At 39.6% G+C, this 13998-nt stretch overlaps 1 protein-coding gene across 1 annotated transcript in view; it reads right to left on the minus strand.

Moving 5' to 3' along the window:
- Nucleotides 1-13998, minus strand: part of ITGAE (integrin subunit alpha E) — a 258148-nt gene that overhangs the window by 39781 nt on the left and 204369 nt on the right. The window contains exons 19-21 of the mRNA XM_053705219.1: nucleotides 4218-4295; nucleotides 3365-3437; nucleotides 2603-2713 (exon numbers count right to left, since the gene is read on the minus strand). Coding sequence (XP_053561194.1) covers nucleotides 2603-2713; nucleotides 3365-3437; nucleotides 4218-4295 — 262 coding nt within the window. The remainder of the gene's footprint in view (nucleotides 1-2602; nucleotides 2714-3364; nucleotides 3438-4217; nucleotides 4296-13998) is intronic.

Below are 13998 nucleotides of genomic sequence, written 5' to 3' on the forward strand. Positions count from 1 at the left end.
CTCTCCCCACTCTTCTCTCTCTTCCTCTTGTCCCTCTATTCTCTCTCTTTACTCTCTTCTCTCACTCTCTCCCCACTCTTCTCTCGCTTCCTCTTGTCCCTCTATTTTCTCTCTTTACTCTCTTCTCTCTTACTCTCTCCCCACTCTTCTCTCGCTTCCTCTTGTCCCTCTATTTTCTCTCTTTACTCTCTTCTCTCTCACTTTCTCCCCACTCTCCTCTCTTCCTCTTGTCTCTCTCTTTCTCTCTTTACTCTCTTCTCTCTCACTCTCTCCCCACTCTCCTCTCTTCCTCTTGTCCCTCTATTCTCTCCCTTTACTGTCTTCTCTCTCACTCTCTCCCCACTCTTCTCTCACTTCCTCTTGTCCCTCTATTCTCTCTCTTTACTATCTTCTCTCTCACTCTCTCCCCACTCTTCTCTCTCTTCCTCTTGTCCCTCTATTCTCTCTCTTTACTCTCTTCTCTCACTCTCTCCCCACTCTTCTCTCGCTTCCTCTTGTCCCTCTATTTTCTCTCTTTACTCTCTTCTCTCTTACTTTCTCCCCACTCTTCTCTCGCTTCCTCTTGTCCCTCTATTCTCTTTCTTTACTCTCTTCTTTCTCACTCTCTCCCAAATCTTCAATCACTTCCTCTTGTCTCTCTCTTTCTCTCTTTTTACTCTCTTCTCCTTCACTCTCTCCCTACTCTCCTCTCTTCCTCTTGTCTCTCTCTTTCTCTCTTTACTCTCTTCTCTCTCACTTTCTCCCCACTCTCCTCTCTTCCTCTTGTCTCTCTCTTTCTCTCTTTACTCTCTTCTCTCTCACTCTCTCCCCACTCTCCTCTCTTCCTCTTGTCCCTCTATTCTCTCCCTTTACTCTCTTCTCTCTCACTCTCTCATCACTCTCCTCTCTTCCTCTTGTCTCTCTCTCTCTCTCTTTACTCTCTTCTCCCTCACTCTCTCCCTACTCTCCTCTCTTCCTCTTGTCTCTCTCTTTACTCTCTTCTCTCTCACTCTCTCCCCACTCTCCTCTCTTCCTCTTGTCCCTCTATTCTCTCCCTTTACTCTCTTCTCTCTCACTCTCTCATCACTCTCCTCTCTTCCTCTTGTCTCTCTCTCTTTCACTCTTTACTCTCTTCTCCCTCACTCTCTCCCTACTCTCCTCTCTTCCTCTTGTCTCTCTATTTCTCTCTTTACTCTCTTCTCTTTCACTCTCTTCCATTGTGTATCTCTTTCCATTTCCCTCCTCTGTCTTTCCTGTCTCTTTCTCCCTCTCCTCTTTCTCATTTAAATTATTTCTTTGTCTCTCTGCTTTCTCTCCTCTAAACTCAACACTTTTTTTCCTCACAATCCTTTATCTCCCACTCTTTCTCTATACACTCTTTCCCTTCTATAGCCCCTCTGTATTTTCTCTTCTATTTTCCTCTCTATTATATATCTCTCTTTCTCCCTTTTCACTTGTCTTCCCTTTTTTTCTCTCTCTTTATGCCCCTCTCTGCTTTTCCTCTGGCTCTTCCTCTCTTCTCTTTCTCTATCTTTCTGTACAATCTCTGTTCTCTCTATCTCTCTCTTAGGTTTCATGTCCCCTTTAGTATAATACCATCTGGATTTCCTGTCTCTGATACTAAAAAGCCAATAAATGATCCAGAGTTACTTTTTTTGTGTAAATAAAATCAGTTTTACTGGCTTGTTTTTAACTGTGTTGGTTGACATATATCTGGGCATATTGATGGGCATAAAAAGCTGATTTTTTTTATTACAATAGATACTAAATAAAATAAAAAGTATTTTTCTAAATCATTTAATAGCAAACATAAAGAGTCACATTTTAAAATACCACACAGGCTACCACTCAGGTAGAGAAAGAATCAGAACAAACAACTGTCTGATAGAAAATTGTGCATACTGCACAGGGATTGTTTAATACAATGAAGACAGCATAAGTGACGTTTCAAAAGCAAAGTGAATAAACATCCACCCAGCAATTTGGCACCCAATAGATAGAGGAAATGGTGGTACATACAAAATTCCCTGATGTGCCGTGGCACAAAATGGTCATACAGCTTGGAAAAGATTAGAGAGAACATTTCTCCTGATCAGATGCTCTAATATAGGCTTAACTATTTTTGTTAACTTGTGTGTTTGTATTGGATACCAATCTGCAATCAGTAACTTATTGCCTGCCAGTTTCACATTCACCATTAATTAACCCTTTGGTTGTTATTAACACACATAAAAATGAACCTCTTGACTGTATGTTACAAACAATATCCCCCATTCATCAAGCTGCGTATGTAGATCTGGGGGCCGATCGCTAAACAGCTTCCTATCCAGTACACCAGCTATTAGCTGGCAGATTCAATCACCCTGGGTACATTCGCCCTGACAACCCCCTACTCACGCTCCATTGGTCTAGTGCGAGGAGGGGGCGGCATTGCACAAGCAAATGCCTGTGCAATGTTAAATATTGGCAGCATATTGCGATCCCAGGCCGACTGGTTCACGTGAGCAAACATTCTCTGTCCAGCAGTTGATAAATGCCTGCCAATATGTTCATGTTGATTAACCCATTAAATGCCAGCCAAATACTTACAACACCAATGAGCTGCATGTAACAAACAACTTACATGCATTTTTTGGATGAGTTGTACTTCTAAAATATTATATAAGTCCTTAAATGTAATAGGAATCTGTAGATCTAGAACCAATGGAGCTTCAAACTGGTTTTCTCCATTGACCTGTGGAAACGATAAATGATGTTAGTATAAAGCAGGATTTATTTTAGTGTGTCTATAAACACAGATATGAACTCATAATGTACTGTCCATTAACTGAATTAGTTTAAATACCATTAAATTATACTAAGAATGGTCAAAACTGGAATGCACATGGGCGCATTTCAATTTTAAATATATATATTTTTTGCAATATACTTCCATTAACAAAAATGTTTCTAGTAAAAGTTATCACTGTTTTTAGTGGCATATACACATATGCTGTGAGGGCCAATGCATATGTGTAAACAGACATAATACACACCACAGCTGAGCTTGAATACTGGTGCACGGGCCTTTACAACATATTCGTGTATGCCGCTAAAAAACAGTAATAACTTTTACTAGAAGCATTTTTAATAATGGAAGAATATTACAAAAATGCTTCTATTAAAACTAAAATGTACCCATACACATTTCAATTTTGACCTGTCTATCCAATTAAAATGGCATTTGGACACTTTCCTTTAATTTGATGTAAAATTCACAAGTTAAATCCAGTTAAACAAAGCATATTCTTGAAGGCCATAATGTGTAGCAAGAATAGGTTCGTAAAATACGGCATAGTCTAACGCAATAAATAATATTCAAACACATTCCATGGATGTAACTTACATTAAAGGTGTATCCAAGATATTTGCCCTGTAAGGAGTCTTGACTGATATTCACAGCAATATTTGGAGTTGGTCTGCAGAAGTAGACAATTGTGATAAATTAATAAACGTTATTGTAGTAACGTAGCAAAATAAGAAGCATCTGACCAAAAATCTAATGTCTGTGAGTTAATTACAACGTGATGATCAGGATAAAACTTTATTTTAATTTTGACTTATGATGGGTACTATACAAAAAAAGAAAGTCAAACTACAGACTCAAATAATGCAACAAATAACCTGTTTTGTAATTTGCAAGAAAAATGCTATCATGTTACATAAAATGTTAATACTAAAAATGATATCTATTTAAAGGGACATTAAAGTCATTTTATGTGTGCATCAGAAATGATTTACTGCATTGCAAACAATCCACATGTAAAATAAATGTTTTAAAAGCCTTAAAGCCCCTTTAGTATTGTGTTCTCTCGTTTCCCGAAGGCCAATTATGCAACAGGCGTCTTCATTGTATTAAACACTCCCTGTGCAGTATGTAGAAAATGTTAGGGTGCTGAATTCCATGGAATACTCTACAGCATCCCTTGGTTTGAAAAACTATAATTTTTTTTAGATAAAAGTAAATTTAGTAAAAAGGTATGTCAAATAAAAAGTGCATTGCAAAGTGTTTATATTGTGCATAATGTAACCATTTATTGAAATTACATTTTGAGCTTACTATCCCTTTGAACTGTTAATGGAAATATAATTATTAATGTCAGTAAATCATTTAGTTATGCTGTGCTTTGTTCATTTCAATTGTAAATAGGGTTCTTTAAAGCTAAGCTAATTTCCATTATTATCTTCCTAATACTTACACTGTGAGAACAGCAGTGAATGAATGTTTCACTGGAAGGACACTTTGCTGGAGCAGAGGGAATGAATGTTCATTAGAGCTGAAATGAAGACAAATAATAGATATATGTAAGGTATTGAAAATAAGAAGTATCAGATTCTGCATTTGTGAAAAAACATGAAACCCAAACTTGTTCTTTCATAATTCAGATAGAAATAAAAATCTAAAAAAGTTTCCTATCCATTTGTATTTACTACGGTATACTTTATACAAGGAATACTTAGGTAGGTAGTGTGCACTTGTCTAGCAAACCATATAGCAGCAGTTTTAAAAGAATGCTTTTAAGCCCAATATATCATCAGTGTTTGCACAATGTATAACATTGTTATAAGCATTCTTGCAAAATGTCTGCCTTATATTACGCCATACATGGGCCAGATTTTCAGCCCAGTTGCCTGTAGGCACCAAAATCTGAAGTGTCCCCCCACTCACCTCTGTGCCCGCGACCTTATCTAAGATGGCTGCTGGCAGTGAAATAACAGACATTTCACTGTCGTCAGCCATCTTAGTTAAAGTCACTGCAATGTTCCCTCTAATTGTTTTAGCACTGTGTGCAAATATTTTGACCTGTGCATTTTTTGTCGAAGTGACTGTAGGCACGTTGTTCTTGAGTATAGTCAAACTTGAGAATATTTTAAAGATAACTGCACACACTCAGATACACACACTCAGATACACTCTGTGTCACATACACATATCTACACATACACATATATACTCTCACACACACAAACAGATATTCACTCACACACACACTCACACACACACAGATATGCACTCTCTCTCTGACACACACATATACACTCTGTCTCTCTTACAAGCACAGATATGCACTCTCTCTGTCACAGACTTACACACAGATATAAACTTTATCACAAACACATACAGATATGCACTCTCTCTGTCACAAACATATTCACACTCACACACACACAGATATGCACTCACACACACACACAGATATGCACTCTCTCTATCACAAACATATATTCACACTCACACACACACAGATATGCTCTCTCTCTCTCTCTCTCTCACACACACACACACACACACACACACACACACACACACACACACACACAGATATGCTCTCTCTCTCACACACACACACACACACACACACACAGATATGCACTCACACACACACACACACACAGATATGCACTCACACACACACAGATATGCACTGTCTCTATCACAAACATATATTCACACTCACACACACACAGATATGCACTCACACACACACAGATATGCACTCACACTCACACACACACAGATATGCACTCACACTCACACACACACACAGATATGCACTCACACTCACACACACACACACAGATATGCACTCACACTCACACACACACAGATATGCACTCACACTCACACAGATATGCACTCACACTCACACACACACACAGATATGCACTCACACTCACACACACACACAGATATGCACTCACACTCACACACACACACACAGATATCCACTCTAACTCTCTCTGACATGCAGATATACACTCTGACTCTTTTACAAACAAAGATATGTACTCTTTCTATCACAAACATACACACAGATATGTGGGGAGATTTATCAAGCAGCCGATGCTGCTTGCTCTGCCCGATGTTTCTGGCTTGCCGGAAACATAAGTTAAGAAGCAGCGGTCATAAGACCGCTGCTTAATAACTCATCCGCCACCTCTGAGGTGGCGGACGGCAATCATCCAGATCAGATACAATTGGGATGATTGACACCCCCAACTAGCGGCCTATTGGCAGCGAATGTGCAGGGCAATGTTAAATGCAGACAGCGTATGCTGTCGGTGTGACAGATCTCTGGCTACCCTGCTTGGGTAGCTCCACCAATGGATCCTTCCAGCACCTGGAACCAGCCGCTATGTAGCGGAGAAAGCAAAATCCCCTCCCAAATAACTAGACAGACTAGCATTCAGGTGAACAAAGAAAAACATTTTATTAGGGAAAAAACACGACATTTATACCCAAACTGATCTTGATAACAAGCCTTATCTGACCTTCACATCTCCTGCCATTCCCATCCCTCCAGACAGGCTGGCGCTTCCATTGTGTCCATTGTTCCCCAGTGTCCAGCGGTACAATGATGGTGTATTTGGGGTGATACCGGGGGGAGCGGCGGCCCTTCCAGGGTGACGTTGGAAAGCCCTGGCCCCCAGCTGTTTCGGTCCAAAAAGCGCCATGATCCATGGATGGGGGTCGGAGTTATGGCTTAACCAACGTACACCGGGAAGGCCATTGGGAAAGAGGGGTAATGAGGGGGGTCCTAAACCACTGGTTCCTTAGAGGGCTCACCCTGAAAATCACCTCCTCTCTAGTCCTCCCTGAGAGGTACAAATCCCCATGAGAGTGAAGCACTAGGACAAGTAGCCGCTGGAGCAACCTGAGTTAAAGGGGACCGGGGATCCGAGCTGCTGTGGCCGGCTGGCAATTCCACTAGGCCAGGCCGTCTGCTGAATGGGGCTCAGAAACCCTGGTTCTCCATGGAGCTCACCTCCGGCAATTGGCCCATATCTCACCCTCCCTACTTGGTACCAATCCCCAAAAGAGCGGAGCTCTGGGGGAAGGGGCCTCTGGGTGCGGCGGCCTGCCGATAGATCCAGGGGCCCAGCCGGCCTGAGAGAGAATGGTCGGTCAAAGATAAGCTGTTTCAAGATAACATTCAGATAACAAAAACAAGGGAAACAAGAGCTCTTGGAAATTGCGGTTGCTCTGAGGAGCCCAAACCCGCTGATATATAAGAGGGGGTAAGTGGTAGGGGGGTAGGAGCTTAACCCCTGCAGCCCAGCATCCATGACAGTTAGCATTTAGCAACGTCAGGCGGACATGATTCTGCTGCACCCGCACTCTCACACACATGCACTCTCACTAACACAGATATGCACCCTCTCACCAACTCACATATCTTCACTCTCTCACAAAAAAGGAACACTCTCTCACACAAATGTACACTTTCTCACAAACACAGATAAACATTCTTACACACAGATATACAATCTTTCACTCTCACACATGTACATACACACACTTACGGATATGCACACGCTCTCTCACACACACAGATTTACACACTCTCTCTCTTACACACACACACGTAGATACACAGCCTCTTTCTCACATAGATTTACACAATTCCTCTCACACAGAAATACAATCTCTTGCACCAACAAAATAAAAAATTGTTATATGTAGTTTCTATATTTAACTGCTAAGACATAAGATTTGGATAATTTACAAGAAATATGATTTATTCATGGTCACAGCCATAAGCTGTCCACTTTGTCAACCATAAGCATTTTTATTTGATATTGATTTTAGTAACACAATCTGTTTATTTTAATTTGTTTATTTAACCCGCCATTGAGAAATTGAGAGCAAAAATCTAAGTGCTATGGATTTACACCAGTTGTATTATCAGCGCCCCATATTGCTTGCATTTTTCTGATCCCCAAGTAATATGCCATTGCTGGCTGATGAAATTTGAAACATGTATCAACATAAGGCTGCAATTTTGTTTATGCAAAGTATTTGGCACTGGGTAATGTACTCTCTCCTAGATTGGTAAAAAAAAAATGTTCACAATATGGAAATCTGAGGTGTAAGGCTTGTTATTATATTAAGATTACAGATTTGTATTACATACAACTAGTGAGATGTATCACGTAAATTGATGAGTAATTTTATTTTTTTGCCTTCTGTTTTGATTATTTCACATCATCTGCTCATTTCCTGGAGTCTATATATAGGTATGATGACAAGGAAACAAGAACACTCTGACTCTCTTATAAACAAATATATGCACTCTTTCTGTCACAAACATACACACAGCTATGGACTCTGTATCACACACATAGTTATGCACTCTTACACACATGTACTCTCACTAACACAGATATGCAGTCTCTCACCAACTCACATATCTTCACTCCAGTGATGTGCAGTGAGGTCAGAGGCTGGTGAGGCACTAGATATGATACGCCGGAGAAACACATATACAGAGGGCCGCAAGTACCCCCAACAGGGCAGGTTTAAATGATTAGCTGAACCAGTGCACATGTGAAATAATCAGCTGATGGGTGAGAGCAAGTTAGTAACCACTGAGTTACTGATCAGCTGATTACTTCACCTGTGCACTGATTCAGCTATAATGAAAACCTGGCCTGTTGGGGGTACTTGAGGACCATTGTTGAGAAACACTGCACTAAAGTACCAGCTAATCAATTACCTGGAGAATAAAGCACACATACTCTGCTTACTGACACCCACACACACTCTGCTCACATACACACTCACACAATTCTGTGGCACAGTGCCAGTTACTAAGCAATTAGAATGATACACAATCTCTTCTCTACTCACTACTGTATTGTAAAAATATAAATAATTTACCATACAAATTTTACACAAAGGACAAGTTATCAATACTGCCAACACTGCTGCTGCAATATGGTGCTCAAGAAACTCACGTGCACATCCCACTTAGGTATGCTCTTCAACAAAGGACATATAAATATTGTGGTGTACTGTGTATGAATTTAATATTTTATGGCATATTCCATTATTGTTTTAACCTGGGAGTATGCGTTTTTGAATCCCAATTTTTTAAATTATAAATTACATCATAATGTTTGTCCTTTTAAAATTCATTATTGGGTTCTTAAATTTATAAACAAAAATCTCTAACAAACAACCCTGGAATCTGACTGATCTCACATGGACAGTAAGGACCGCAGCACCAGTAAGCTACTTACTGTCTGCAATCTGTTTAATATTCATCTGTTTAACTTTTAGCTTCCCATAAAGCTTCTCACCCATCTGAAAAAAACTGGATTTCACTACTTAATCACACACTGCCTTTCCTTCTTTTAAGTCTAAATAATAAACAACAAGACCTCTATTTTATATACAGATACTCGTCGACTTACGACCGCGTTACGTTCTGACCTTCCGGTCGTAAGACGATTTGGACGTAAGTCGGACAAAATATATGGCATGTAAATAATATGGTCTATTGTATGATGTGTTGGGCTGACATTTCATGATTAATAATAACAATAACACCAGAGTTGTTTTAAATTAAATTCCTTTACTAATACAGTATCATCACAGTATGAATAATAAAATAACCTTTACTGTACTGTACCTGTACTGTGCAAATAATAACATAACATTTACTGTGCAAATACTATTACTGTACTGACATTTACTGTACTGTACCTATACTGTACTGTAATAAAATAACATTTTTTTTTGTACTCTACCTGTAGTACTATGCAAATAATAACATAACATTTACTGTACCTGTACAGTAGTTTGCAGGAACTTTAACACTTATTTTACTTTAAACTTTTAAGAAAAGTAACTGAACTTAAATTTTTCTTTTACTGTACTTTTACAGTTATGTCATCAGAGTTACAGTATTATCATCTTGGTGAGTTGAGGCTGGAGGGGTTTCAGATGCAGTGTTCTTTTCAAAAAACATGCTGAGCTTTGTTTGACGCGTTTGTTTCTTTTTCTCCTCATAGATTTCACGATAGCCACGCACAGCTTCCTGAATTTGACGGTCAACCTTGTTAAATCTTTCAACATTCTGGTCCATGTTTTCAAAACAGGAGACAGCTTTATTTAGCAATGTAAAGCCTTCAGCCAACCCCTTTGCAGTGAATTTCTTCTCTGGCTCTTCTTCTTCTTTGTCTTCTTCCTCTCTCCTATTTTCCTCTGCAACTCTCTCTGCTTCCAGTTCTATTAGATCTTCATTTGAAAGTTCTTTTGACTCATAATCTAACAGCTCTTCTACATCTTCCACTTCACATTCCAATTCAAGATTGTTTGCAAGTCTTACAATGTTTTCTCGAATTTCATCGAGCTCTTCCTCTGTTTCAAATCTCTCAAATCTGGTCACATATCGTTTTAGGCACTTCTTCCAAATTCCATTCATGCACTTTTCTGTTACATCCTCCCACGCTGCTGCAATATTTTTTATGCACTGAAGAATGTTATAACTTTTCCAAAAATCACGCAATGTTATGTCATCATCAGCATCTGTAGCAGCTATGGCTTGGGCGAATGTAGATCTGAGGTAGTATGCTTTAAACGTGGCAATTGCCCCTTGGTCCATAGGTTGAATGAGTGGTGTTGTGTTAGGTGGCATATAAACCACTTTTACATCAGGATTAAGGTCACCCAGGTGTGGTGGATGTCCAGGTGCGTTGTCTAAAATCATTAAAATTTTGAACTGGATTACTTTCCCTAAGCAATATTCACGAACTTGGGGAATGAAACAGTTAACAAACCAGTCTGTGAACAATGCCTGAGTCATCCACGATTTAGCATTTGACCGGTAATACACAGGCAGCGTGTGCTTATTAATGTTTTTAAATGCACGTGGGTTTTCTGAGCGATAGATAAGAAATGGCTTAAGCTTAAAACCAACAACGTTTCCTCCAAGTAACAAGCTTACCCGATCCTTGAATGCTTTAAATCCTGGCATGGTTTTTGATTCTTGGTGAATGTATGTGCGCTCAGGCATCCGTTTCCAGAACAGACCCGTTTCATCAACGTTGAATATTTGTTCAGGTAAATACCCTCCCTCTTGGATTAATTCATCCAAAGTGTCAATGAACTTTGCAGCGGCTTCTGAATCTGCACTTGCTGCTTCTCCTGAAACCCGCACATTATGCAGACTGAATCTTCTTCTAAAACGTTTAAACCATCCAGTGCTTGCCTGGAAATTCTCTTTGTAATCCTCACCAGCTTTCTCCTTTAAAGTCTCAAACAAACTTTTAACCTTCATCTGAATTGTTAGAAGGCTTATGGGTGTACGTTTTTGTATTTGATCTTCTATCCACAACATTAATAATTTCTCCATTTCATGAATGGGCCCTTGACGTTGTTTTGTTATTATTGTTGATTTCATTGGTGCGGAACCTTTTACAGCTTCACGTATGCGTTCCTTGTCCTTAATGATTGTGGAAACTGTGGAATGCGACAGTTTCATATCACGGGCAATCGCATTCACTTTTTTACCTTCGTCATACTGCTTTATTACTTTCATTTTTAACTCCAAATCAAGAGCTTTCCTCTTCTTTGTAGCCTCTTTGCCACTACACGGTACCGGCCTTTTGGACTGCGACATGGTCAGACCCATACAAAGGCTGCTGCTTACAGTCACTTCTCATCACACACAAGCACCGCCTTTGCGCACACAAGCACTGTCTTGCCGATGGTCGTAAGTACCGCCTTTGCGACCGATGGTCGTAAGTACCGCCTTTGCGCACACAAGCACTGCCTTGCCCCTTTACGCACATACGCAAATAAGCATCACCCTCAGTGCGACCGATGGACGTAAGTACCGCCTTTGCGCACACAAGCACTGCCTTGCCCCTTTACGCACATACGCAAATAAGCATCACCCTCAGCGCGACCGATGGACGTAAGTACCGCCTTTGCGACCGATGGTCGTAAGTACCGCCTTTGCGACCGATGGTTGCAAGTACCGCCTTTGCGCACGTATCGCCTCTTCAGTGCGACCGATAGTCGTAAGTACGGATGGCCGTAAGTCGCATAGGTCGTAAGTCGACGAGTATCTGTATTGGGGTTTTTTTTTTGTTTTTTTTTAAGTCAATGACAGTCAGTTGTGGGGAAATTAAATTATATTTGTACTCTATGTTTAATTACAAGTGTATGAAGCACAGTGGATACAAACTATTAAATAAAGGTAAAGGATTAAATTATTATTAATTCATTCCAGGTCAGACATTTAGTAGCCTTCCAGCAGAGACAAATCCCAAGATATAAATGTGTACATGCACAGTATTTTGTGCCAATCCAGTTCACTCTCTCACCGAAATGCTCTCTCTCACACACACTCTCACATACAGATATGCACACTCTATCACATAGATATGTACACTTTCTCACACACACAGATATGTACACTCTCTCACACACACAGATTTGTACACTTTCTCACACACACAGATATGTACACTTTCTCACACACACAGATATGTACACTTTCTCATACATACAGATATGTACACTTTCTCATACATACAGATATGTACACTTTCTCACACACACAGATATGTACACTTTCTCACACACACAGATATGTACACTTTCTCACACATACAGATATGTACACTTTCTCACACACACAGATATGTACACTCTCTCACACACACAGATATGTACACTTTCTCACACACAGATATGTACACTTTCTCACACACACAGATATGTACACTTTCTCATACATACAGATATGTACACTTTCTCACACACACAGATATGTACACTTTCTCACACATACAGATATGTACAGTTTCTCATACATACAGATATGTACACTTTCTCACACACACAGATATTTACACTCTCACTCTCACACACACAGATATGTACACTTTCTCATACATACAGATATGTACACTTTCTCACACACACAGATATGTACACTTTCTCACACATACAGATATGTACAGTTTCTCATACATACAGATATGTACACTTTCTCACACACACAGATATTTACACTCTCACTCTCACACACACAGATATGTACACTTTCTCACACACACAGATATTTACACTCTCACTCTCACACATACAGATATGTACACTTTCTCACACACACAGATATTTACACTCTCACTCTCACACACACAGATATGTACACTTTCTCACACATACAGATATGTACACTTTCTCATACATACAGATATGTACACTTTCTCACACACACAGATATTTACACTCTCACTCTCACACACACAGATATGTACACTTTCTCACACACACAGATATGTACACTTTCTCACACACACCGATATGTACACTTTCTCACACACACAGATATGTACACTTTCTCACACACAGATATGTACACTTTCTCACACACACAGATATGTACACTTTCTCACACACACAGATATGTACACTTTCTCACACATACAGATATGTACACTTTCTCACACACACAGATATGTACACTTTCTCACACACAGATATGTACACTTTCTCATACATACAGATATGTACACTTTCTCACACACACAGATATGTACACTCTCTCACACACACAGATTTGTACACTCTCTCACACACACAGATATGTACACTCTCTCACACACACAGATATGTACACTTTCTCATACATACAGATATGTACACTTTCTCACACACACAGATATGTACACTTTCTCACACACACAGATTTGTACACTTTCTCACACATACAGATATGTACACTTTCTCATACATACAGATATGTACACTTTCTCACACACACAGATATTTACACTCTCACTCTCACACATACAGATATGTACACTCTCTCACACACACAGATATGTACACTTTCTCACACACAGATATGTACACTTTCACACACACACAGATTTGTACACTTTCTCACACATACAGATATGTACACTTTCTCATACATACAGATATGTACACTTTCTCACACACACACAGATATTTACACTCTCACTCTCACACACACAGATATGTACACTTTCTCACACACACAGATATGTACACTTTCTCACACACACAGATATGTACACTTTCTCACACACAGATATGTACACTTTCTCACACACACAGATATGTACACTTTCTCACACACACAGATATGTACACTTTCTCACACATACAGATATGTACACTTTCTCATACATACAGATATGTACACTTTCTCA

This window comes from Bombina bombina, chromosome 3 (genome assembly GCF_027579735.1).
Source record: "Bombina bombina isolate aBomBom1 chromosome 3, aBomBom1.pri, whole genome shotgun sequence".
Taxonomy (NCBI): domain Eukaryota; kingdom Metazoa; phylum Chordata; class Amphibia; order Anura; family Bombinatoridae; genus Bombina; species Bombina bombina.